Genomic DNA, 25,591 nt, shown 5'->3' with positions numbered 1-25,591 from the left:
GTGGCAGTCACTAAAGTGCCAAGAGAGGCGTTCTGCAGGAAGCAAGAGAAAAAGTGAATACTTGATTTGTAGCGTAATTCACCTGGACATAAAAGATAAAAAGATGCACATTCTTATGATTCAAATCAGAGTCCTGCCCTGGATTGCAACTTAGCCTCTGAAAGCCGGCCTGTGGAAATGCACCAGTGGACACAGGACACTCAGTGGGAGAGAGCAGGAGGGGCAGGGGAACCCCACACAGGGAGAGGCAGTAGGCTCACGTGGCCGTTGGCAATGTCCAGCAGGTCCCGGAGTCGGCAGCCCCGGTGGTGCCTCCGCTCGTAGCAGATGCTGTCTTCCAGGATTACGTAGTCGGTGCCAAAGGACCTTAGGAGGGCATGCACTTCCTCTGGTGCCCTCTTGGCATATATCTGATAAACCTTCAAAAAGAGATAAAAATGCAATGTGGCAAATGCTACTCAATTGCCAGGGAGTTCACTACGTGATGTAGCCTTTCACAGGGCTGAGTCTAAGACCTAACACCCAAGGTGCTCTCTCCAGCCGAGGCCATGCTGCACGCGCTCATCTGCAGGCCTGGAGCGTGTGCATGGAAGTTCCCAAACCACTGTGAGTGCTCGGCCTTGGGAAGAGAGTGAGCCAGGAAGAACATATCTGGATTCAGAATGTATTACTTCAAGTTAGGACTATATTCATTAGTAGGCGCTGTTCCAAGGTAAATGACAGGGCTGAGTAAATAAGATATAGTCTCTACTTTTAAAAAGGGGACCCCTGGACTAAAATGGCCCATTAAGAGCGATGGGACAGTCTAGGGGACACACGTCCCAGTAAGGCAGAGCCCCAGCTTCTGATACGGGTAGGTGGGGAGAAGGACCCCTGTAAGGTCCCTGCTCCTAGGCTGGGGCAGCACAGGCTGCTTTACTTGCTACACCGCATCTCGGCTAACTGAGAGACCCCCCTGCTCCTCTCCCTCTCGTCCATCCTGGGGGTGAGAGCCACTTGCAGCACACCACGGGCAATGCCACAGGAGGCCCCCTTCACGTTCATACCAGTGCCACACACCCTTAGTGGATGGATGCAAACTGAGCGTCCTAGATTCTGGGGCTGGAATGGAAACAGACTTTGTGAGGTGTTGAATGTGGGGGTTCATGAAGAGAGGCACTGCCTCCTTTTTTGCACCCTGATTTCGATGCTAGATTTCTGATTTGGGCTTAAGGGTCTAACTTGATGTGTCCACACGGATGGGTGAAATGGTAGGGAGGTAGGATGCTATTACTGCAACAACTGTGTTGTCCTACAATCCAGCACAAGGTCTCGGACTGAAGGCATTCCAAGGATTCCAGGGTCATGATGAAGAGCCGTAGGGCCTTCAGGATTTCAGCGTGTGGGGCCTAACCCTAGTACCGAGACAGGAAAGGAGATGCCCAGAAGGACGCCCTTGGCACTTGACCTGTCTTTTCTGCAGTCTCCAGTTCAAGCAGTAGAGGCCACCCCGGATGAACTTGGTGTCTGGAAAACCAGGGAGCCCCTTTCCTGCATCCTCCTAGTTAATTTGGAACTATCCGGAACACTTGAGCCCATCAAAAAATTCCTATTTTAGCAGGAGTCTAAATTCAAATGATTCTTACACAAAACAGGAGATTTAGTAAAAATCATCTGCTTTCAGGCTAGTCAAATAGCACCTCAAAACAAGACTTTTTCAACAACTTTCCAAATGCCAACATGAAAAAGTGACATTAGGAAACATTTATGAGTTTGAAACCTGATTGGTGGGGATGAAGGGACACAGGCACCTCCTGCACTGCTGACTTGAATGTAAACAAATATGACCTGTATAGAGAGGACTTGATAAATCTTTCGATCTACATTACAGATGCCAACAACCCTGACCCACCACTTCCACATCCAAGAATCTGCTGTACAGACAGACACTGTGTCTGGAAAGAGTGATGTGCAGACAAATTTATCTGCAGCATTGTTCATATAATCACAAAAGACAGGGAAACAGCAGAAATGGCTAAATAAAATATGCCATAGCCATATAAAATATTAAGCAGCTTTAAAAATAACAAGGAAGCTGTTAATATACTGAATATAGAATGATTTCCAAAACACATTAAGTGCCGAAGAAGCAGAATGTAGAATGCCACTTCTTTTGTTAAAATGGAGAAAGGAGCACCACCCTCCCCCACCATATTTGTATATGCACGAAATACCTGTGGAAGGAGACACAAGAAACTGCTAACATTATCTGCCTCCTAGGAGGGGAACTAAGAACTGCAATAATGGGAGAGGCACTTTTCACTATATTTCCTTTTGTATGTTCTGAATTTTGAACTATGAGACTATTATTATCTATTAAAAAACAAAAACCCCAGACTTCAGAATGGTCCGTAAGAAATGTGACCAGTATGCCTCAACTCCTTTTCCTTCCCCTCCCTAATCCAAAAGCTTTGCTCCCAAATGCTCTTTTCTGCACATCTCAAGGCGTGTGTCTTCTTGGTTCTTCCCTGGGGAGGACCTGTGGCCTAACAGCACGTCCTTAGTGGATGTGGGCAGGCAGAGGTCCCGAACCGGGAGATGTGAGCCCTGTGCACTTATGCTCTGATTTCCCCTCTGATATGGTTTGGCTGTGTCCCCACCCAAATCACATCTTGAATTCCCACATGTTGTGGGAGGGACCCGGTGGGAGGTAACTGAATCATGGGGGCAAGCCTTTCCCGTGCTGTTCTCGTGGTAGTGAATAAATCTCACAAGATCTGATGGTTTTATAAGGGGGAGTTTCCCTACACAAGCTCTCTCTTTGCCTGCTGCCATCCATGTATGACATGACTTGCTCTTCCTTGCCTTCTGCCGTGATTGTGAGGCCTCCCCAGCCATGTGGAACTGTAAGTCCATTAAACCTCTCTTTCTTCTGTAAATTGCCCAGTGTTGGGTATGCCTTTATCAGTAGCGTGAAAACAGACTAACACACCCTCCTAACCTAATGCTGGAGGGTGCAGCATTCAGCCCCATCTTTACCACACATAGGGACATGCAGCCCATGGCTGGCCACAAGAAGCGAGGGGAGGCACAGGGAACCCTCACCGCTCTGGTCCGCTCTCTCAGGCTGCTGTCTTCGTAGTGCGGGTGGTTGGTTAGGGTCCTTCCCGTGCACAGCTTGACTCCGGCCAGCAACTGCATGCTTCCCGCAAACACAGCCTTTCTTGGAGTGTTAGAGCTGAAAGATTTTAGAGTCTGAATTAACCCCACTGTTAAGAGGTCCTTAAAGACAACAAAGACAATATCAAACTCTTTCAAAAGAATCCAGCTATGTTACAAAGAGTTACGAATCAGGGAAAAACAAAAACAAAAACGGGAGTTTGCTTGGGTTTTGACTTCCACTCAAACCAGTGAGTGCAAAAGTAATTGCGGTTTTTGCCATTACTTTCAATGGTAGAAACCTCAATTACTTTTGCACCAGTCCCATATTTTTTACAACAACGTTTTGTATCTGTTTTTGACTGTTCACCAGAATAGCAGTGGGGAAGCCTCTTACTGTTTTGCTAGGTTTACTTTCATAAGGAATTGTCTTAGAAGGCAGGCAGTGTAGCTTTTGAGCTCAGACTTCTAGGCCAAGACCCACAATCCTCTCTTGCTGTTGTTCCAGAGGGGCAGAGTCTAACAAAAATAACCTAAAAGACTGCCACTGCTTGTGTATCGAACCTAACAAAAGGGCTACCTAAAGCAACATATAACAAATCAAGCCAGAAACTGCAGGTGATAATGTCAATTCCAAGGGTTTTTGTTTAAAAAAGCAATAAGGAAAAAAATCACAGATACTACCAAAAATAAAAACAGAATTAGCAGCAATAACAAAAAACATGGGGCCGGGCGCGGTGGCTCAAGCCTGTAATCCCAGCACTTTGGGAGGTCGAGACGGGTGGATCACGAGGTCAGGAGATCGAGACCATCCTGGCTAACCCGGTGAAACCCGTTTCTACTAAAAAAAATAAAAAAACTAGCCGGGCGTGGTGGCAGGCGCCTGTGGTCCCAGCTACTTGAGAGGCTGAGGCAGGAGAATGGCATAAACTCGGGAGGTGGAGCTTGCAGTGAGCTGAGATCCAGCCACTGCACTCCAGCCTGGGCGACAGAGCGAGACTCCATCTCAAAACAAACAAACGAACAAACAAACAAAAAAAACCCATGGAAACAAGATTCTGAAATAGCCAATATCTTCTTACTCAATATGGGGAATACACAATACTTCCGATGTGAAAACGCAAATATTTTACACATAACTTTTCTTTAGTCCTGATTATGAGAAACTATATGCAGTTTAAGGAACACAGGGCACCCTAGTATTACGGCACAAACTCGCTTTCTAGCTCCCACCACACTACGATTCTCCGCCTCCCATGGGTGTGAAGGGCAGGGACTAAGGACCAAGAAAAGACTCCCAGAATACCGGGAAAGCATTTTTCCTTTTTCCTCCCTGGAAAAAAGGAATCATAGTAGCTGATTTAATTCCTTTCCTTTTTTTTTTTTTTTCCTGAAATCTGAGGGTCGCTTGCAAGCGGTCAAGGAGTTAATTTCTCAGGAGGCCCTAAGAGCTCTCTTCCAGGGATTCTCCTGAGTGCAGAATTTCCCACAGAGGCCCACTGAGGACACTGCGGGATGCGTTTATCCTTCTTGTGTTGAGAGGAGTCTGCGCCTGCTGGACTGAACTAAAATGAGGAAGACGGTTGTGAGGAGTTTATTTAAAATCATTAAAATTCAACATCCTTTGCAGAAAAAGCCACGGCAGGCTGTTCTCCATGGTTTTGGAGCAGGGCACGCAACTAGCTCTGGTGCTGCGGTTTCTAAGAGAAGCCTCATCACATTCATACATCCCACCAGGATGTTTTATTTATTCCAACTCAGTGCTAAGACTCCAGCGTGAACGCCATCCAACAGAGGCCTTGGATGTCTACAAGCAAGACATCCTACAATTCAAGTTGTGACATTTACAAATAGTTTACTTTTGAAAAATTCAAGATTTTCTTTCTAACAATGACACTCTCATTCACTCGCATTCCAATAAGCGTTCTTAAGTGAGGAAAAAAAGTGGCTGGAATGACAATGAGCATACATAATGACACATAATATGCATCCCCTCTCCCATGCCAGAGTCTAGAATGCGGATTCCAGCAGGAAAAAAGTTTCATGTGAGCTTGGCTGCACTTGAGAGCTTGTCATTCTGACAGACCCAGGAACACAAGAACAAATAGATGTTAGCTCTGTCCTCCGTACCAACAAATTACAGGGACTGTCTCACATTTTGTCCCACGTGGTCAGAGGAATAAGAGGGTTTCAATGAAAATGCAATGAAGGTGCACAGAATTCCTTAGTGAAAGGTTTTACTGAAATTCAGTTTAATTCAACTGACACTTACTAAACACTCTGGGCCTTGTGTACTGTGCTACCCTCACCCAGAGTGTAATGCTAAAGGAAACAAGTACGAACAAATACTAATTTTTAAAAGTGCCACCATTTTTCCAAGCCAGGCTTCTTTCCTTTGAATACTCTCAACTGGCACGAGCCATTCCACAGCAATCAATGATACGATAACTTGACACATCCGTGCCAAAAAGTGGCTGTCTTTGGTCCTCTGAACTAGACAGATTTAAGATGCAGAAAGAACATGAGTCTGGTTTCCACGCCTGGCAGAGCAGGAGGTGGAGGCGAGAGCTATCAGGGGTGAGTGATCCTGGTTTGTAGTCTTACTGCCTGAACAGTGCCAAGCTGGCCTTCTACACAAAAGACAAACCCGGCAGCTGAGCTTACAACATCCATTCCAATCACAAGACTGTCTCACCATCACCGTTTTGAATGTATAATAGGAATCTCTGTGTAGCTTCAGCACCAAGAAGATGCACAAAGCTATGTGTAGCATGCATTTTATAATTACAGCAGAGATAAGATGACAGGCCTTGTTATCCAGCCACAGCTAACGAACAAGGTTTCAGCCTGCCTCCTGGACTATAATCATAGCCCTTGGATGAATTAGAGTTCACAAAGGCTTAAATGCCCAAAGTCCTAAACTGCCCTCTAGGGAGTTATAAAGTTCGTTCTTTATTCAAACAATATTGCCGAGGGTCTACTATGTGCTGGGCTGGCAAACACGGTATGACAAACTGCCTTCAAGAAGCTTACTTAGGCCAGGTGTGGTGGCTCATATCTGTAATCCCAGCACTTTCGGAGGCCAAGATGGGGAGATCACTTGAGGTCAGTAGTCTGAGACCAGCCTGGCCAATATGGTGGTGGTGGGTGCCTGTAATGCCAGCTACTCAGGAGCCTGAGGAGGGAGAATCACTTGAACCTGGGAGGCAGAAGTTGCAGTGAACCAAGATCATGCCACTGCACTCCAGCCTGAGCAACAGAGCGAAACTCCATCTCATAAAAAGAAAAAAGCTTACTTAACAGGTCCCATTACAGAGAGACACTTCAAAATAACCCAGTGCTGTAGTGAGCCTAGTCTATCACATATTTACTAATGCTTACTGCAGGCCTTCAGCTAAGCTGGAAATGAAACAGCAGTCACTGAAGATGCTCTCTCCTGGGCAGGCTCTAAGAGCTCTTGAGTGGCTCCCACCCCTGGCCCCTGGCAGGTGCAGCCCCAAGGCAACAGCAGGGCCATCACCAGCAGAGCGAGTGACACATGGCTGCTCAGGGGAAATGAGATAAAAAGTGGAATAAAGCTCATTAAGTTGTGACTTTCTTAATGTCTGGCCTTATTAGCAAAAGTCAGAAAGTTTAAAAGAAGTATCTCTGTTTAATGTGTTAGTGCCACAATCCTCTGGATTGTTAACATACTCTTTCACTGAGGAAGTGGCTTTATTTTAAAGCAGTAAAATACACATATCCTCATGCCTATAAGATGAATTAAAAATAATACTTCTGGCTGGGTGTAGCAGCTCACGCCTGTAATCCTAACACTTTGGGAGGCTGAGATGGGTAGACTGCTTGAGGTCAGGAGTTCGAGACCAGCCTAGCCAACATGGTGAAACCCCATCTCTACCCAAAATACACAAATAAGCCAAGTGTGGTGGCGCCTGCCTGTAGTCCCAGCTGCATGGGAGGCTGAGGCAGGAGAATCGCTTGAACCTGCAAGGTGAAGGTTGCAGTGAGCCGAGATCACGCCATTGCACTACAGCCTGGGTGACAGAGATTCAGCCTAAAAAATAAAATAGAATAAAATAAAACAAAAAATAACACTTATTTGAAAATGACTGACTTCTGAGGACAGTAGGGATGATGCTTCTTTCCTCTGTGCCATGTGGCCTTGTCTGATATGCCAGCTCCGTGGTAAACCTGGGAAATAGCACTGCTACTTCCAATACTTCACTCTACCCGTAAGGCAAATGCCAAAGGAAAAGCTACAAGCAAAGTGGAACAAAATGAGAAACAATCACACATTTCTAAACTTAAAAAGATACTTATATTCACTGTCCTTTCTATTTTGTGGTAAATTTAGCAGGCAAAGGGAGAAGGGATTCGTTGTCCTTAGCTGAAAGCACGCGCAGTGATGGACATAATGCTGGGTGCTCTTCCTTCACACACACTCTTGCCTGATACAGTCTGTGGTCTGTATCTAAAATAGCTAATGTGCTTTTAACCATTGAATGACATTTCTCTATTATAGAAAAACAAAGCAATTTTTACAAATGTTTGAACAAATGATGTATAAAATGAAAGGATAATTTGTTTTTATAGCTCTCTGCCAAGCTCCATAGCAGGCTGCCCAACCTGCACACAATTTGTTCTGTAAGAAATGTCACTAAATAATGACAAGGACTCACAGGTCAAATGGATTTACATTATATAATTTAAATGTCATTCCAGGAAGACCTGATGGCATTTTGAACAAATAATCTCATTTATTTTTGAAGCTCTAAGCTTCAACAAGTTAATTGCTGTTGAACTAATGGGGAAACTGAGCATTATAATATAATGTGTGAACATTTGCTTTATCTACACTTCAAAAATGTATAGAATTACGCAAATACTATAAAATGATTCATTAAATAGAAAAGAGGCTTATAGGCATTTAAGGTCTGAACTTAGCCTACATCATATTTAAAATATACACTCACTTTCTGCTTTGCTTAAATGTGAAAGAAAGTTGGTCCATTTTTTCAGACCCATCGAGAAAATACTGCACACACAGGTTTCATTACTGGAAAGAGACTATTTCCAGTGAAAATCTCCTAAAGCGAAGTAGCTAAAATGTCATCCCTCAAAATATGCACATCTATAGATCTGTCTATCTTATTTGCAAAATGTCAGAAGAAAATTTTCAGGAACGAAAAATGAAACATTCAAGGACACAAAAAAACAAGATGGAAACCACAGATTGTGGTTGCATTCGGCCTTGCTGCGGTAAACGTGCTTTCCAATCACACAGAAAACCTTTAAAACTACCGCCTGACTTTTGCTGAAAGAGATACCAGAAGGAAAAAAAAAAAAATTCCAAGTTTTTAATTTTGTATCCAGGAAACCTTATCAGGAGAGAAGGGTAAATATGAATATATGCATTTAAATCTGCTTGAAAACAAGGCATGCAATGCATCGGTGTAGTGTGGAGAGCAGCAGACAGGTGAATGCACAAAAGCTGGGGTGTGGAAGGCTGGACATGCCTCCCAGCTCTTAGGGAAGGCCGCTGGGGCTACTGCAGTCTGCGGCCCTGACTTTAACAACATGTCAAATGTCACAACATCCTTGTAATAAAGAGCAACTTAATCCCTAAACACTCTTGGTTTCATTCTGAAACTTCAATCTCTACTCCTTTTAGGAGCTAAAGATAGGAAAGCATAAAACATTTTCTATTATTAAAATTAGAAATCTAAAAAAAACCTTTCCCACTGAACTTGCTAAGCCACTGAAGATCTTAAAATGGAGTAGAGTAAGAATCCGGGAGAGAAGAATGAGGGCAACTGTGCTGAGGTGAAGCCCAGCAGTTACTCCAGTGAGAGGCAGCTGCAGTGGAGTGCCACCTGCATCCACACACTTCACGCGGTGCCCATACACAGCTGGTGCTCAATGAACATCTGCTGAACTCTATTAACAAGTGCACAACTTCAGATGTGGAGTAACTTTATAAATTAGTTAAGGCTTTAAGACTCTTCACAGGAATCCAATTCCTTGGGTATGAACCTTCTCATTTTAAGTGTTCCCCTAGAGTAATGCCCTTTGTTTTCCCTTGAGGATATCTCTTCAGCCTCTGAAAAAGAAAGAACCAACTCCCACTGAGGCAACCACATCTTTCAATTTACCCTCAAAGCAGAGAAGCCCTCCGAGAATACTTGGAAAGCCTGAATCTCCGAGCTGAAGCCCTGTGTCCAGGAGCACAATAGTGACACCTCGTGTGGGGTGTGGCTTTCCCCAGCAGCAAGGACACGCGGCGGGACACTTCCAGGTATGTGAGTGATGAAGAGGACGGATAAGCTTCTTTTCAACACTTCACATAAGGGGTGCTGTGTGCCAAAATGGAGGGTCACTTGAGGTGTCCCCAGGGTTTCTGCAGGCCACTATTTCTCCAGTTGTGATTCATCCCAAGGGCAGCCATCCCTCCCATAATGGAGGCTGTGCCCCTGTCCGACAGATGCCGTGATGACTGCATGGGCAGAAGACAGACATTTGAGTGTGTCTGCTTTGACTGTCTGGGAACAGGGCAGACAGGAAGACAGGCAGGGGAGGACAGAGGCAGCCCTCAGGGACAGCGCTGGTTCTCTGCCAGGCATCTTAGGACTCTTTCAGACGCAGCCCATGCATTTGAAAGAGTCCTTAGGCCGCAGCCTTTTCTCCAGCACAATTCATACTTGCTAATAACATGGATACCGTGTGACTAATCAAAGCAGTGAGGTGAAACTTGAAGGTCATATTTTATGTCTCAAAAACAGAAGAAATCAGGGCAGGTTAAAAGAATATTAAGGCGGTCACTTGCGTTTGGAATCCACGCCTTACAGGCCAGTGTGGATTTGAGTGTTGATTTAAACAAACATATCTGATGTCTACATAGACCCTATTTTGGCATACATTCATCACCACTTACGCTTACTTTGCAAACATGCCAAGCAGCTGGTTTTACAAAAATAATATTTAGATTTGAAGAATTTTAGGGGAAAAAGCCGAGACTAGATCACAATAGAACAAATTTTTTGGAACAATGCAAATCCTTCAGTTGCTGAGAAAAAAAAAAAAAAGCTAAAAGAGTATGTCTACTACAAAGGCACTACAGGGAGAGGAGCTGTTAAGAAAAGGAGGGTCTGAAGAGTGAACATCACCTCCCAAACAAGGGAAATAGGACACTTGTATTCTCTTCTTTACACCTGGAATCATCTCTCATCCACAATTTTTCACAGCCAGAAATGTTACTTTAATTTTCTGTGGGGAAAAATATAAAAATAAAGGCACTACAAATAAATATATCTAGTCTAAGACTGCCAAAGATAAACCGGGGCTCTGCTAGAATACATTTTTAATGACTTTATAATTAATTCCTGAAAGACTGGGGTGTTTATGGTGCTCATCTAAGGAGATCTGGAAGACCCAACACCTTCAGGATGCTACCAGAAAGCAGGGGTCCTCCAGCATTAATTTCAACAGTAGAGTCCTGAAAATAGAAAATATCAGCCTCAACTTCAGATGTACGCCATAAATTTCCAGCCGACTATAGTTAATGCAAAATTAGCTTTCCTTTACATGAATAACTCTCTTTTCCTGTACATAATAAATACTGAAGGAATTATTTACTCTGTAATTGTCTGGCATGATTTAAAATTAAATAAATAAAGACAAAGCATGGCTTACTGCTCTCAGCACTAGAAATATGTGAAAAATTATATTGACTGAATCTAGTCACACCCAGCCCGATATTAGGGCCAAAGCCACGGGTGTGTTTTAGACATAAATCTCTATGAGATCCACGCGTTGCCCTAGAAGGCCTCAGCTATCAAGCACTGACCATCTCTGCAGACACTCAGGGCTGATGTTAGCCATGGGCAGGTGCTGAAATGGCCACTAACATCCCAAGTGATGCAGCCAATCCAGCCAATGTTTTCAGAAGGCACCACATGTGATGCGCAGCCTCTACTTACGTGTGAATACGGCTTTCTGGTTAAAAGTAGGGAACCAGGGCATAGGAATGGTGCTCCAGGTAGAAAAGTTTATTTTTGCTGGTGAGAGGCAGGTTTTGTTAATAAAGCTTTGAAATACACAAATTTCATTCAGATGCTGAATGCTGAGGCAAAACAACAAAGTGCCAGAAGAAATAAGAGCCAACAGGACACTAAAGCATTATATTCAAGACGGAAGGTGCCAGGTTTTGTATCTAAAACTTTCTCTGGTCCTAAGCTTTGGCAATATGATGAGTTAACATAAAATCTGCACTGAGCTGGCATGAGCCTCTACTTAACTGGAGTTTACAGTATAATTTAAAAATAATTAACGAGGGAAGAATATTTCCTTTCCTTTCTTTTTTTTTTTTTTTGACAGAGTGTCTCGCTCTGTTGCCCAGGATGAAGTGTGGTAGCGCAATCTCGGCTCACTGCAACCTCCCCCTCCCGAGTTCAAGTGATTTTCCTGCCTCAGCCTCCTGAGTAGCTAGGACTATAGGCGCCTGCCTGGCTAATTTTTGTATTTTTGGTAGAGACAGAAGGGGTTTCATCATGTTGGCCAGGCTAGTCTTGAACTACTGACCTCGGGTGATAAGCCCACCTCAGCCCCCCAAAGTGCTGGGATTTCAGGCGTGAGCCATTGTGACTGGCCAGAAAGAATACTTTGAAGTGTCACCATTAGTAGAAAATCAGAATGGTATTAAAATGAAAATAATAGAGATAAAATTGGCAGAGACATAAAGTTTTAAGTTTCAACAGATACTATAAGTAAACTTTTATTGCCATTTCTGTCAGTGGTTTGAAATGTCTTTATTGAAATTGTTTTCCTCTCCAAATGGGTATTTTCCCTTTCTTCATGAGATACAGTTGGAGAGAATATTTCTTGAATAGAAAGACGTTATTTTCAATTATGGAGTTTTAAAGAAAAATTTAGTAAGGACGAATGTTTCTTCATAATTAGATTCAGAAACAAACAAAAACCCCCCAAAACCAAATGTGGTCTATAGTGACTCTTAAAAGGCACTTACAATTTTAAAAGTTAAATAAAATCCTCTTACTTAATCCAGTTCATCAGCTCCACTGTATCTGGATCATAGAATTCTCTCAACTCGGAGAGTTCATCCATCATTCCTGGCCAGAACTGAAATTAAAAACAAAACAAAAACAAAATCCACCCCTATACCCACAACTATCACTAAGATTAAATGAAAAAAAGATAAACTGTATATAATGTGTGAACTAAACAAACATGGCAACTGGAATATACAACTATTTCACCTCTGCAGCAACCCTCCTAATGCAAGGGAACTGGCGTCTGGGAAGTGTCTGAAATTATCTTCATCTGAAGCTAATCAGGATGAGAGGTATCGCCAACTTTAAAAAATGAGCCTTTTAGCTTGCTCCAATAAAAATGCTATTGTATGTGATGTTAATACCTGACAAAACATTATCTTGACATGACAAAAATGCCAACCATGAGAAAGCTCAGAGTCCGTTAGGAATATGTAATTAACTAATACCACGCAATTTACCCCCAAAAGTAGAATGTATCCTGTAGAAGACAGAGCCGTTTTATGGCTGCAAAAATGTTTTAGAATATGGCATTGTTTTATCCTCACAATAACCCATGACATGGATGATGCAATAGGCAGCATCACCCACTGGGATTTATTTTTCATTTAGAAGTGTGGAAACTGCGGCTCAGAGAGGTATCTGACTTGACCAAGTCACAAGTGGCAGAGCTACAACCTGGACCCTGGCTCCAAATCCAGCCCCCTTTTCATTTCATAATAGCATGACTATTTTTGTACTAGAAATCTGGTCAAATGGTTTGACATATATTAATATAATTGCTGGTACAATGAGAGAGAAGAATCTTTAAATGTAGGGCTCTCCAGGACAATCTGCTACATCTGGTTCTATTTATACCACTTGGTGCCTCCTGGTCAACTTAAGATTTTGTAAATAAAATATAAAAACTACTCTCTGAATAACCCACTTATCTAATACCTTAAGTCCATTTAATTCAACAATTAACTAAATCTTAATTGTTTTTATCAAATGACAGTTGACTAAAAAGACTTGATCATATCTATATACATCCTAAGGTTAAAGGCAGAATTCATTTCACATATTAGCACAGACCACCAGTGACAACGTATGTATGCTCCACTGACATAGAAAATAGAATACTTTTATTTAAGAACCACTAGTAGAATTAAAGCAGCACCTGATTGATCTCTGGCTGTGTTTGAGACCTATCACTTTTTTTTTGGTCATCTCATCTTTGGCCATTTTTACTGCTCATTCAAATCTTGTCTCCTGGGTGGGTGAATCAGGAAAATTGCTAGTGATGGGATATCAGGTTCAGGACTTCTGGTTCTAGTTTTTGGAAGAGATGTAGTAAAAATTACTGATTAAATGATACCTTTGTAATATTTCAATGATCTATTTTTCCTTATTAATTTGATAACCAATAGAATATCAACTTTTTAATGAAATGCTCTAATTCTTACAGCATAAACATATTTGAAATCTGTGAACTCAATGAATATTAGGTATTTTTCTAGTTTGAAAGTTACTAATTCTGAAAATGTTAAAAGCTAGTGAGAATTTTGTGGCAAACTCCTTTAACCATATGAAAGTGCTGAATTAACTAACTGCTGTTTTTACCAATCAATAGTAGGGATTTCAGCAATCCAAGTAAGTTAATCAAGACCAATGTACTAATTTTACTAAAGTCTTGACTTCAGAGTGGAGGCTAGTACATGCTTTTTTCCTTTTAATAGGCTTATCCTAAAGAGAGATACAGTAAAATTGGTAGTATAAACAAGAAATTTTGAAACCCTAATTACAATTGCAATGTAAAACTGAAATCAGGCTTTGAAACATGAATTCACGTTACTTACAGGTAAGTCTGTAAGAGTTGGAATAGTTGGAAAACAGATTCAGTTTCAGGGTAACCCCTCATACCCATAACATCATTATTTTCTCTGTGATTTTATATATGTTTTGTGGAGATGAAATATCTGAACTATTTTACACAGTGAAAGTGGAATGCATTAGGATTTCTCCTGAAGTCCTGTATCAAGAGGCTAGGCCAACAGTCTTTTGGAGGATTCCTTAGGATACTAACTCCCTCATTCAGGGAAAACCTGGAAGGATTTCCTGGAGATGATGGCTTCTTTAGCCGTCCTGGTTCTTCTATATCAGTAGTTTTCAAGAGGAGTGAGAGGAGAGATTGTGCCCCCAGCCCTAGTCCCAGGGTGTTTGGCAACGTCTGGTGACATTTCTGGTTGTTGCAGCCAGGGGAGAGGTGCTTCAATGAGCGGGCAGAGGGTGAAGGTGCCGCAGAGCAGCCTACAGCACACAGGACCGCCCCCGCCCCAGGCGGCAAAGAATTCTCTGGCCCAAGTGTCAACGTGCCACTGCTAAGAAACCCTGTAAACGCTACAGCAGGGGGTTCTTAAACTTGGGGGGCTGGTTAAGTGCCTATTTCTGTACTGGACTCCCACGCTTCTGACTCAGTAGGTCTGGAGTGGGAGCCAAACACATGCATGTTTACAGGATCCCAAGAGATGCTGATGCTATTTATCTGAGGACCATGCTTCAAGAGACAGCACTCCCTACGACAGTTTACTTCTTACACAATGTCCTTCTTCAATTTTATTACAAACAAACAACTTCAGTCCTCAAACAGCAAAAAAAAAAAAAAAAAAAAAAATCCGTAAAATTTCAATAGATAGCTGAGACATAAAAGAACTGAACCTACATGCACACGGGCAGTGTGAAAGATGATTATTGTCTGGTACAGCTTCAGTGGTGAGAAAAACATGCATGGGCTTTATCTTTTCTGTGAGGAGTGTGCTTTAATCCTCAGCATCATTGTGTAAAGAAAGGTAAACTGACTGGACTCCTCAGTAACATATACTGTTTAATCCTTAATTGTTGGTGTCTAGATGTTTTTAATGAGTTTCAGTTATTTACATTAGAGCAATAAAATTCCCAGAGGCGGGGAGGCATAAATCTATTTGTGTTTTTTTTAATATCCAGGAGTTAGCACAGAGTTTTGCTAATGGTAAATGTTTTGATAGGCTCATGACAGAACACATTTCTTTGAAATATTTACAATATAGTATTTAGCAATATTTTCTTTAGCCTGAAACCTTTGGTTCACAAAATCCTACATGAAAATATAAGCAAATAAACCCCAAAGCTGCGCTGTTCTAGCTGATCCTCTCTGTGGGAGGCCCCATCAGCCCTGCTTTTAGCCACCCTCCCGAATCAGAGAACAGCTCTACACGGTAGAGTCTGAAATCCGTCATTCTAACTCAAAGTAAAACTTAAAGGAAAAAAAATCTAAACTTACTATGTTAAGTTTTTTAAAAAGAGAGGTCAGAAGCTCAATTGGGTAAAACAGTCTGTGCTATCTGCCCTGGGAATGATTCAACACTGTCAGTGTCAAAGATGTGACAAAAAGCCACAGTCAACCTGACCAATGATCATTGTCTCTGATAATATCTGAATTAAAGGGCAGTTCATGCTGTTTCAGAAACTAGTCAAATGAGAATATGAAAAATTCAAATACTTCCTATTGATACTGAAGAACAGATTTAAAAAAGCCTAGCCTTAGACACTATTTATTTATGTGTCTAATTCTCTTATGAAGATAAGCATCTAACAAAATATGGAGCTTAAAGTAAGATACATTTAAAAATCTCTTAGTCTATATAAATCAGGTAACGGGAAAATAATTTTTCTACTTTCATTTCAAAATAGCCTGAAAACACCTTATTTTCAGAATTTGCATCAGCTGAATATTAATAGTCTAAACCAAAATTAATTAGAATTATTAAATGCTATAGTAGTTTTTGCTATCATGTTTTTACTTGTTAAAACTATTTGGGAAAAAGATCCGTTTTCCAATCAATGTCACCTGCAGTAAGAAGCTAAGGAGGTATTTATAACCTCCACAAACCACTCTATTTGCCAAATAATACAAAAAATACACTGAATCAAAGCAATTATTTTGCTAAATAAATGAATGACAAGAATGAGGAAAATCAGTCTTACCTTATAGCATAGATACAGCAGTATTAATATCGGTACTGAATATCGCATTATACATATCTATATAAGAAAGACATTATTTAGATTACAAGTATTTTGAACTTTTTCTTTTTTGAGAGACAGGATTGTGCTATGTTGCCTAGCCTGGCCTGGAATTCTTGGGCTCAAGTGATCTTCCTGTTTCAGCCTCCTGAGCAGCTAGGATTATAGGAGTGAGCCACTGTGCCCAGCTTTTAAAACACTTTTGACTTACAGTTTTGCTTTGTAAATATATGACTTAAAAAAATACCAGAAATATAATTTAATGGAGCACAAGTCTCCAATATGCAGAATAACTGAGTCGATATGAGGATTCTAATCATTTGTAAGATATCTGCAGCTTCTACCATATTGCCACCTAGTGAATTTATGGAGTAGAACAATTGAAAACTGCATTTATAGGCTATTGAGAAATGGTCATACATGTATTAATAATTATCTTTATGAAAATACATTATAATAATAACAGTTATAATTCCGGACAAGGGGTGTATTGGTAATTTTAATTCCCCTTTTGTGCTTTTTTTGTATTTCCAAATTCTGTATAATGAATATATCTAACTTACAGTCTGAGAAAAAAGAAGTAATTTTTTAAAATAAAATTATTTTAAAATAATTCCCTATAAAATCTTAATATATCAATTATGTATTTTTAGCTTCAATTTCAGTATCCATTTTATCTCACTGCTACTGAAAAACAAACAAAAAAAAGTGGTATGAAAGAAATACTACAAGTCACAAAAGGAGATGGAAAAAGGGATGACACTGACCCTCTTTGGGTTATAAAGATGGACTGACTTCAGAAGTAACTCCCATATTTCGGGGCTACATAGGCCGAATGATGCGAACACGCACATGTGTGACGTCCAGAGGTACTTCATTCTGCAAGAATAGACACAGGCGCAAGTCAGGAAGTACTAGTTGTATATAAACCTGGATTCTGAGATACCTACAAAGGCAGCTTTACAGTCTATGACGGCAAAATCTTACTTAAAACTATGCAGATGCCATTTGCCGAAGGGTTCATTGTTTAACTCCACTGCCTTTTGAGGACTATGTTTTGAGTAAAACGTAGAGGCATGTTTGTAATTAATTGTAAAAACTGATGATGAATATTTTATACTGAGAGAAGATAGTATATAAGGATGATTTTATGGGAACCATGATTATTAATGAAGATGACTGTCACTTTCCACATTATATTGCTAAGTAACATCAAGAGTGGTCAAATTAAAAAGTAAACAAACAGGTAAGAAAAATACCTCATTGTACTCAATGCCAAGAATCCAAACAGAATGGTATGTATTAAGTTGTAGGCAGTTTCTGGTTTCAGGTTAACTGTGCCTTTTTCCATTTTACCCACGGATTGTTGACTTGTAGAATCACTGAGTAAAACAGCAACATACAAAATTTGAGCTGGAAACATAATTTTAGTTAGATCTTTTTAAAAGAAGAAGACACAAGAAATGTATGCCTCTATATATTCAGATTTGATTATTTCCATAAGATGAAATGAATTTGCAATGATCAATTTTGAATTTATGAGGCTAAAAGTATAACAATATAAATGCATTAATAATGAGAAAAACTGAAATTTCACAGCATCTTTGAAGTAAAAATTTAAAGTGCTTCAATTCTTTAAAAAAGAGAATGCAAAAAAAAAACCAAATTTTTTTGGAATCTCTGAAACTGAAAGAGATCTTTAAAAGATGTTTTACCAGTTATGAGTATTTTTCAAATTTTTACAAATAAAAGCAAAAAACACATCCATTAACTTGGAATTCAGTTTTTTATGAACCCTCAAAAATCACATTTTTAACCTACCAATACCTCCTGATATCCAAAAGATGACTTTTATCAAACACAGCTACATTAAAATTATTACACCCAATAAAAGTAACATTAATTCCTTATCATCATCTAATACCCAGTTCATGTTCTATTTTCCCTGTTTGCATCAACTGCTTTTTTCAGGTTTCTCTGAATCAGGAACTAAGAACTGCACATTGCATTTCACTAACACATCTCTTTAAATATCTTTTGATCTATAAAAGTATCTCCTTTTTTTAAAAAGCAGGCCATTTGTTTGGGGAAGAACACGGAACACACGTCCTGACGCTGTTCCCGTCTCCCAGGTGTGCCTCACAGGGGTGGTTATACACTTCATGCTTTTTGTAAACTCGTAATTAGATCTAGAGGTTTATTAGACACAAGTTCAGTGTTTTGGCAAGAACACTTCACGGGGTTATGATGCACAGTAGTCCCCTCTCATCTGTGGATTCACTTTCAGTGGTTTGTTACTGAGGAAACTGCTGTCCGAAAATATTAAATGGAAAATTCCAGAAATAAACTATTCAGTGCTGAATTACACGTTATTCTATGTTGCATGATGAAATCTCTCCACCCTTGTCTGTCCCACCTGAGACACAGATCATCATCCCTTGCTCCTGTGTTTCCACGCTGTATACTCTACCCACTCACCTGAGACAGACAAGCAGATACATTCAGCTACTAAACTACTAATAAAGTAAGATACATTTAAATGTCCCTGTATTGTTTGTGTTCAAGCAGCCCTTATTTTACTTAATTAAGACCCCAAAGTGCAAGAGAAGTGATGCTGGCATGTTGCTATTGATTGTTGTATTTTATGATTATTGTTAATCCCTTACCATGGTTAATTTATAAATGAAACTTTATCACAGGGATGTATGTATGGGAAAAAAACATAGTATACAGAGGGTCTGAAACCATCCAAAGTTTCAGGCATCCACTGAGGGACTTGAAACATATTCCCACAGAAAGCGGGACAGCTCTACTCCACATCGCATTACACTGGGAAGCACACATTGCCTGGCTGTCTCCACTTCAGTGATGTTAAGACTGATCAGTGTTTAGATGTTGCACAATTTGTTGTCGAGGGAAAAAGAAAACAACAGTAAAGGCTACTAGTTAAAGATGAAACTTTCATGAAGGTCTACTGATCCCTTCATACATACCCAATAGAAATGGGCACCTGTGATGCTTCTCTATGTAACTAAAGACCTGACCTTTTTTATTTCCCAGAAATCCTTTTTTTCCTACCATAGATACACAGGAAAATTAAAACGATATTCTAAGGCTGTTCTCACCATTTGGTAATTCATCACTGGAATCTTAAAGGAAATATTACAACCCAAACACTGGTTTCTCTATTGGTACAAAAAGGATGCTCCAAACAAGGAGAATATCCATAAACAGGGCAAGGTGTGAAAAGTAAATAAAAATAAAACAGACAAGGAGAGTATGTGCTCTTATCCTCTCTAGATACCTAAGAGAAGTCCTCAGCACCTCCCCAATAACCCAGCCAAACTGGAAACCTCTGATTAATTCCATGAACACAGAATGCTGTGCCCCTTTCAGATGTGCCTCTCACACTAATGCAGACGTACCTCTCACACTAATGCAGACGTGCCTCTCACACTAATGCAGACGTGCCTCTCACACTAATGCAGACGTGCCTCTCACACTAATGCAGATGTGCCTCTCACACTAATGCAGATGTGCCTCTCACACTAATGCAGATGTGCCTCTCACACTAATGCAGATGTACCTCTCACACTAATGCAGATGTGCTGCATAAAAGTTACAGTATCTGGCAGGGTGCAGTGGCTCATGCCTGTCACCCCAACACTTTGGGAGGCTGAGGCAGGCAGATCACTTGAGGTCAGGAGTTCAACACCAGCCTGGCTAACATGGTGAAATCCCGTTTCTTTTTTTTTTTTTTTTTTTTGAGACGGAGTCTCGCTCTGTCGCCCAGGCTGGAGTGCAGTGGCGCGATCTCGGCTCACTGCAAGCTCCGCCTCCCGGGTTCACGCCATTCTCCTGCCTCAGCCTCCCGAGTAGCTGGGACTACAGGCGCCCACAACCGCGCCCGGCTAATTTTTTGTATTTTTAGTAGAGACGGGGTTTCACCGTGGTCTCGATCTCCTGACCTTGTGATCCGCCCGCCTCGGCCTCCCAAAGTGCTGGGATTACAGGCGTGAGCCACCGCGCCCGGCGTGAAATCCCGTTTCTATTAAAAATGCAAAAATTAGCTAGAGGTGGTTGTGCGTGCCTATAATCCCAGCTACTTAGGAGGCTGAGGCAGGAGAATTGCCTGAACCCAGAAGGCAGAGGTTGCAGTGAGATGAGATTGCACCACTGCACTCCAGCCCAGGCAAGAGTGAGAGCATCTCAAACACAAACAAAACAAAGCAAGTCATAGTATCATCCTTCCTAGTACTAAAAAGGTAGCAATACTTTAAAAACTTGGCACTGACAAAAGGCCCTTATTTAAAAGTTAATTCACATTTGGACGTAGTCACGTGCCACATAACAACATTTCGGCCAGCAACAGATGACACGTACCACAGTGGACTCGTAAAATGATAATGGAGCTGAAAAATTCCTATTGCCTAGTGACATCATAGCCATCATAATGTCATAGCATAGTCACTTTGTTTCTTAAATAGATTTACTATAGCCTAAGTGCACAATGTTTATAAAGTCTACAATAGTGTATGGTAACGTCCTAGGCCTTCACATTCACTCACAGGCTCACACAAAGAAACTTCCAGTCCTGCAAGCTCCATTTATGAAAGATGCCTTATATAAGTATATAATTTTTAATCTTTTATACAGTATTTTTTAAATAGAGATAGGGTCTCCCTCTATTATCCAGGCTAGAGGGCAATGGTGCAATTATAGTTCACTGAAACCTTAAATGCCTGGGCTCAAGTGATCCTCCCACAGTTTGCACACATCATGCCTGGCTAATTTTTCTTTTCTTTTTTTTTTTTTGTAGAGATGGGGTCTTGCTATGTTGCCCAGGCTGGTCTAGAACTCCTGGCCTTAAGCAATCCTTCTCAGTCTCCCAAAGCACTGGGATTATAGGCGTGAGCCACCATACCTGGCCTTTGTATTTTTACTGTACCTGTTCTATGTTTAGATATATTTAGTTACACAAATACTTACCATTGTGTTACAACTGCCTACAGTATTTAACATAGTAACTTGCTGTCCAGGTTTGTAGCCTAGATGCAGTAGGTTATAACATATAGCCTAGGTGTGCAGTAGGCCATACTATCTATGTTTGTGTAAGTACACTCTATGATATTCGCACAATGATAAAATCACCTAATATGCATTTCTCAGAACATATCCCCCTTGTTAAGTGACACGTGACTGTACTATGATTCTTTAATTACTTTAATGTAGTGCTTTTCCTCTAATAAAATCCTAATACCCCTATCTGGTAGATGAAGATGCTCTAAAATCTTTTATCTATGATCATATACCAAATCAGCCTCCAGAGATGGCTCACAGATTCACACAGGGCATGGCAGATATTTTCACCAAGATACTACAGGCCCACTGAACTTCCTGCTTTGTGTGCAGTCTAGAGTCCTGTCGACACTTGGTATGTCTGGAATAATATTAAATCACACTGTCCAGAATAACTTCCATCTATTTTCACAGGGCTCAATTTTATCTTGGGTTAGGTATAAAAAAGAACACTTCTGAAAGATAGTAAAATAGTTTATGGTCAATGAAATATTTTCATGGTTCAATGTTGCTTCATTCTTAATAATCATAAAACCTCTCAACTGCTCTGGACTCATTTTAATGACAGTTCTCTCGTGGCTGTGAATCACAGTTCACCAGCATCTTAATTGGCAAGGTAACTACAGAAAAAGGGCTTCCTCCTGAGCTTCATTAAGTTTTCACAAATGACAGTAGCTTCAACTTCTTACACTTAATTTTCTTTGTTTAACACGAACAGTCAATGCAAATCCCCCAGCAGCTTGATGGGTAGATATTCTTACAAGTTTTTAAAAAGCCTTTATACTCTTGATTTTTTTCTTTCAGTAGATTAGTAGACATGCTAAGTTTTTTAAAACTAGCAGTTATTACTCAAAACTTTCAGTAGATACTAATAATTATGGTCCACTCCAATATTATCAGCCCTGAAGCAAGATGCAAGAAAACAAATGAGCAATAATTAATCAACTCTTACATTTCAAGAGGAATACAAAAAAGCAGCTACAGGTGGAAGGGAGAAAAACACAGGATGCTAATGATGGCAACACAACAGAGGCTTATGAGTCAACAGTGATAATGAAACCAGTTCATGATGGCTTGTACCTGCCAAAGTCTAGGCACCAGACACTATTTTAAGTGCTTTATGTTGTTCTGACTTACTTATTTCTCAAATACCCTGTAGAGTAAGTACTCTTAGTCTTCCCATTCTAAAGATAAGGAAATGGACATATCGAAAGGTTATGTAACTGACTCAAGGATCACTTTGTCCCCAAGTGTGCAGGCCAAGACTTAGGCCCAGACCGTATGCAATCTGATCGTTACTCTGTTGTCTCTTAACTACTGGGAGTGTAGTCCACTGTAAAAGAGGTATGTTCCCCCTTTAAGATGAATACTATTACTCTGTTCCGTGTCTGATATTCTGACTTTCAACTGTGCAATTTTTCTGCAACATGGAACAAGTTCATTAATAGGAGAGCATTAGATTTCTGAAATATACCATACCTGAGATTATGAAAGGCAACAACGAATGCTACAGTCACTGTGATGGACAGAACAAATACGTAAGCATAAAAAAGCAGAGTGTCTGAAAGCCTTCCAAATGTATTAAAAGGCAGGAGGCCAAAAGCTTCTTCACACAGATAGAGATTTGCATCAAAATCCCTAGGGAACAAATGGAAAGCAAAGTATTAAATTCAATACAAGACAAAGAAATGACATTACATCTTTCCTCAAAGGGAGTCTGTAATTAATAGGTGAAGGCATAATGACAACTTAAGTTTTAAAGTCCCTGCTGATTCAACAGAAAATAGCAAACATAGATTTTCAATTCAGTTATACCTTGTTGCTCCAAGCCCAAATTTTGCCTTCAGAAATTTAAATATGTGTTCATCTGACTTCAGGTTAAGAATTTTCTATCGAGGAAAGAGAAAACAAAAATTGCTATTAGTCCTTTAGGCATAGTTTCCTGATAATTTCCCATTGAATTTATATATTCAGTGTCCAATTTCAAAGGAGCGTGTGGGTGTATAAAATCAGTAAATGCTCACAGTAGTTCTCAGAACTGAGGAATTCCAAACCAGGGACTTCCAAACTCCTTCCAATCCCCACTCCCCATTTTAGTATAATCCTTTATTCAAAAAACATCTTATACATAAGTTAAATATGCAAAATAGGTAAAAGATGAGATTTTTTGGTTTCAGGGAGAGGGAGAAGGCTGAGGCATAGTGAGCGTAAGTTTTCAGACCAGAAAACTGACAAGACGATGATCTGAAACCTCAAATAGATACACCACCCACAAGGCCTGTCTGGCTTTGGGGCTTTTGGTCTGCAGATATAATCGATCCAAGACTTATTCACTCAAAGACAATTCAAGACAGTTGTAACCCTCAAGGGGTGGACAGACAAATATGAGTGTTCATCATTAGTGATTACAATTTTAACTCATATAATTCTATTTTAAATTTGTGGCTTAAAAATCCATATATAATAACACAAATGGTGAAGAAATTCTATTCGAAGAAAAATGAAGATAGGGAAAAAACATGAAGCCACAACTGAGTTCAGTACACACAATATATTCATTAGAGATGAGCCACAAATCTGGTCTTTTGCATTCCAGCACCAAATGCAAAGAGGTAGGTCAATATATTTATGTTACTCACAGGTTTATAAGAGTAAAACAAAACAGTTGCTCAGAAGAGATCCTAACAGTCCTAGAACTGAGACTCAAAATAAATTTTTCCCATGGGTACAGCAAAAACAGCAAGGACTTTCAAGGAAAAGTTTCTCTACTTCCTCTTGTTGTAGGTCACTGACAAGACATCAAGTGCAATTCAACAGATGTTATTCTTTGGGGATTCAAAAAATGGTGGTTCAGGGATGCAGCTCTTTACTGATTTAATCCAAGAACAGGTCACTGAATATGTATAGTGGGTCAATGGAAGAATTGTGTATCTTTTGGCCACTTTTCCAGAAATGCTAGCAGTTCCACTCAAATAAGCTTTTTTTGAAAAAAAATTTTTTAGTAGAGTTTAGGTTTTGCTATGTTTCCCAGGATGGTTTTGAACTCTTAGCTAGCCTTAGGCGATCCTCCCACCTTAGCCTCCTAAAATGTTGGAATTACAGGCATAAGCCACCATACCTGGCTTTGAATAAGCTTTTTAATTTTTGTGGGCACATAGTAGATGTATGCATTTATGGAGTATATGAATATTTTTTTACAAGCATATAGTGTGTAATAATCCCACCAGGAGAAATGGGGTATTCATCAACTCAAAAAAAAGCTTTTGGCTGAGTGCAGCGGCTCGTGTCTGTAATCCTAGCACTGTGGGAGGCTGAAGTTGGGGGATACCTTGAGCCCAGGTGTTTGAGACCGGCCTGGGAAACATGACAAGATCCCATCTGTACAAAAATTGTGAAAATTAGCCAGGTGTGGTGGCACACACCTGTAGTCCCCGCTACTCAGGCTGAAGTGGAATGACTGCTTGAGCCCAGGAGGTCAAGACTGCCATGAACCAAGATCGTGCCACTGTACTCCAGTCTGGGTGGCACAGTGAGATCCCGTCTCAAAAAAACAAAAACAGAAACAAAAGTAGAAATTTAAAAATAAATTATTGACAAGTACTGGACTGTATGGAGTTTAAGAACATACTGACAGCCGAGCGTGGTGGCTCACGCCTATAATCCTTTGGGAGGCCAAGGCAGGTGGACTGCTTGAGCCTAGGAGTTTAAGACCAGCCTGGACAACACAACAAAACCTTGTCTCTACAAAAAATACAAAAATTAGCGTGGTGATATGCATCTATAGTCCCAGCTACTCAGGAAGCTGAGGTGGGAGGACACCTAAGCTCAGGAGATCGAGGGTGCAGTGAGCCGTAACCACACCAGTGCATTCCAGTCTGGGTGAGAGATCCTGTCCAGAAAAACAAAACAAAACAAAAAAAAGAACACAGTGACGTAGTGACTGGCTGAGTGAAGACATTTTTTCTTTGATAGTCAACAGATGTGAACAAGGACCACAGTTCTCTTGTGGAAAAAGAGCTTGTTTTGCAGATGCCTCCTATCCTGCGACCAACCTTCTAGGACAGGCAAAATTATCTGAAGAAATCAATGTAGTTTTGCTCTAGCATAAAAACAAATGGGACATCAAGGTCCAAGAACTATACCTTTAATAAAGCCTACCCTGAAAAAAAATTAAAAAGCCAATAAAAACATTTAAAAAGTATGTTAAACTAAGCAGAGCCCCTGGGGCGATGTAAAAATCTTAGCAAAGCACCTACTGGACATAAAAC

The 25,591-nt window shown here is 40.5% G+C and overlaps 1 protein-coding gene across 14 annotated transcripts in view; it reads right to left on the bottom strand.

The window, feature by feature from the left end:
* The window catches only part of DPY19L3 (dpy-19 like C-mannosyltransferase 3), an 81,800-nt gene that overhangs the window by 5,155 nt on the left and 51,054 nt on the right, over window positions 1–25,591 (bottom strand). For 8 of the 14 annotated variants that reach the window (XR_012427401.1, XR_286566.4, XM_005588733.4 and 5 more), the window contains 8 exons: window positions 23,139–23,212; window positions 22,803–22,961; window positions 17,504–17,626; window positions 17,012–17,123; window positions 16,206–16,262; window positions 12,191–12,273; window positions 3,085–3,217; window positions 261–419 (listed from right to left, as the gene is read on the bottom strand). Coding sequence is in view for 8 of the 14 variants with exons in the window: in XM_005588733.4 (XP_005588790.2) it covers window positions 261–419; window positions 3,085–3,217; window positions 12,191–12,273; window positions 16,206–16,262; window positions 17,012–17,123; window positions 17,504–17,626; window positions 22,803–22,961; window positions 23,139–23,212 (900 nt within the window). In the remaining 6 variants the exon portion in view is untranslated. Of the gene's footprint in view, window positions 1–260; window positions 420–3,084; window positions 3,218–12,160; window positions 12,274–13,362; window positions 13,515–16,205; window positions 16,263–17,011; window positions 17,124–17,503; window positions 17,627–22,802; window positions 22,962–23,138; window positions 23,213–25,591 lie in introns of those variants that run through there. The other 6 variants (XR_012427404.1, XR_012427405.1, XR_012427402.1 and 3 more) reach the window with 4 other exon arrangements.

The sequence above is a fragment of the Macaca fascicularis genome, chromosome 19 (genome assembly GCF_037993035.2).
Source record: "Macaca fascicularis isolate 582-1 chromosome 19, T2T-MFA8v1.1".
NCBI classification, from domain to species: domain Eukaryota; kingdom Metazoa; phylum Chordata; class Mammalia; order Primates; family Cercopithecidae; genus Macaca; species Macaca fascicularis.
This window is presented reverse-complemented; position numbering and strand designations above follow the sequence as displayed.